The following is a 2,500-nucleotide window of genomic DNA, read 5'->3' as shown; positions in this document are numbered from 1 at the left end:
CTGTTTTCATACATTACGGGTTTATATTTATTTACATTTACATAAATTTGCGTTTATATTCCTTTCGGATTTATATTTGTTTACAGTTACGTTCATTTACATTCCTAATCCCTTTGTTTTTTTATTAATGAATAGGAAACTAGCGTGACTTGGCGTTTCTCGTATCACTGTGTCTGTTTTTCATCAATTTTATTCACTCGTTATTGTGTTTGTGTCTTTGCTCATATCTTAACCTTTGACCTCGTTTTTTCCCCTCTTAGGCCTCTAGGACATCTCGAACCTCTCGCACGACCTCAAGGAGTGTCAGGATACACCCACGACCTCGCTCCCCCCCTGCCGTCCCCCACTCCCCCCCTCCCCTGCCTCTGTCCCCGCCGCCACAGAGGTGCGTCGTCTAGGTTTTAATCATAGTTGTAATGATGATGATGATGATGATAATGGTGATGATATTGATAATAGTAATAATTTTGACGATAATGATAATGATGATAATGACAATGATGATATTTATAATAATAATTATGATAATGATGATGATAATGATAATTGTGATGATAGTGATTATAATGATGATAATGATAGTGATGATAATATGAAGGAAAAGGAAAAAAAAAAAATTGAACAGAAAAAACAGACATAACTCCTCCCCCCCTCCATCTCTCTCTCTCTCTCCTCCAACAGATCCCCCCTGGCCTCCCGCCCCCGGCCCCCCTCCACGCTCCCCCCTCTCCCCCCTCTCCCCCAGCTGGACGGAGGATATCTCGCTGATGATTCCACGGCTCATGACTATTCCGAGATCGAACCCGCAGAGCCTCAAGGTACGAGGGATTTGGGGGAAGGATTTGTTTGGGGGAGGGATTTTTTTGGAAGGATTTTTTGGGGGGGATTTTTTGGATTTTTTTTGGAAGGATTTTTTTGAGAGGATTTTTTGGGAAGGATTTGTTTAGGGAGGGATTTTTTAGGGGGAAGAATTTTTTGGGGAGGATTTTTTAAGAAGGATTTTTTGGGGAAAGGATTTTATTTTTTAGGGAAAGGATTTTTTTGGGAAAACTTTTTTTGGGAAGGATTTAATAGGAATTTTGGGAGATGATTTTTGGGAGGGATCTTTTTGGAGGATTTTTGGGAAAGGATTTTTAGGATTTTTTTGGGGGATTTTAAGGGTTTTAGGATTTAGGTTTACGATTCATTTTGGGAATTTGTCAGTAGTTTTAAGGATATAGGATTTTTAGGATTTATTTTGAGGATTTAACATTGACTTTAGGATTTAGGACATATACCTTTGAAAGATTTTTTTTATTGAGTTTAAGGATGCAGTATTTATTTTTAGGATTTGAAGAATTTGGATATTTATTTCTACGATATAACATTGATTTTAAGGATTTATGATTCTGATACTTTGAGAATTTAGGATTTACTTTGGGAAATAAGGATTTACTTTGGGAAATAAGGATTTACTTTGGGAAATTTTGGGTTTAATTTAGGAATTTGGGATTAACTTTGGGAATTTGGGATTAACTTTGGGAATTTGGGATTAACTTTGGGAATTTAGGATTTACTTTGGGAATTGAGGATTTCCTTTGGGAATTGAGGATTTCCTTTGGGAATTGAGGATTTTCTTTGGGAATTTAGGATTTACTTTACGAATTTAGGATTTGCTTTGGGAATTTAGGATTTACTTTGGGAACTTAGGATTTGCTTTGGGAATTTAGGATTTACTTTGGGAACTTAGGATTTGCTTTGGGAATTTAGGATTTACTTTACGAATTTAGGATTAATTTGGGAATTTAGGATTTACTTTGGGAACTTAGGATTTGCTTTGGGAACTTAGGATTTGCTTTGGGAACTTAGGATTTGCTTTGGGAATTTAAAATTTGCTTTGGGAATTTAAGATTTGCTTTGGGAATTTAGAATTTGCTTTGGGAATTTAAGATTAACTTTGGGAATTTAGGATTTCCTTTGGGAATTTAGGATTTACTTTGGGAACTTAGGATTTGCTTTGAGATTTTAGGATTTGCTTTGTGAATTTAAGATTTACTTTGGGAATTGAGGATTTTCTTTGGGAATTGAGGATTTCCTTTGGGAATTTAGGATTTTCTTTGGGAATTTAGGATTTTCTTTGGGAATTTAGGATTTCCTTTGGGAATTTAGGATTTTCTTTGGGAATTGAGGATTTCCTTTGGGAATTTAGGATTTTCTTTGGGAATTTAGGATTTCCTTTGGGAATTTAGGATTTTCTTTGGGAATTGAGGATTTCCTTTGGGAACTTAGGATTTGCTTTGGGAACTTAGGATTTGCTTTGGGAACTTAGGATTTGCTTTGGGAATTTAGGATTTACTTTGGGAATTTAAAATTTGCTTTGGGAATTTAAGATTTGCTTTGGGAATTTAGAATTTGCTTTGGGAATTTAAGATTAACTTTGGGAATTTAGGATTTCCTTTGGGAATTTAGGATTTACTTTGGGAACTTAGGATTAGCTTTGAGATTTTAGGATTTGCTTTGT

The 2,500-nt window shown here is 35.4% G+C and overlaps 1 protein-coding gene across 1 annotated transcript in view; it reads left to right on the top strand.

Moving 5' to 3' along the window:
• The window catches only part of Piezo (piezo type mechanosensitive ion channel component), a gene marked incomplete in the record, with an annotated part of 118,198 nt that overhangs the window by 89,525 nt on the left and 26,173 nt on the right, over positions 1–2,500 (top strand). The window contains 2 exon segments of the mRNA XM_086532682.1: positions 261–385; positions 682–818. Coding sequence (XP_086388808.1) covers positions 261–385; positions 682–818 — 262 coding nt within the window.

The sequence above is a fragment of the Penaeus japonicus genome, unplaced genomic scaffold (assembly GCF_977035675.1).
Source record: "Penaeus japonicus unplaced genomic scaffold, GWHDUDI00000001_assembly GWHDUDI00000037, whole genome shotgun sequence".
In the NCBI taxonomy this organism is placed as follows: Eukaryota; Metazoa; Arthropoda; class Malacostraca; order Decapoda; family Penaeidae; genus Penaeus; species Penaeus japonicus.
Note: the sequence above shows the minus strand (reverse complement) of the source record. Positions and strands in the feature narration are given on the sequence as shown.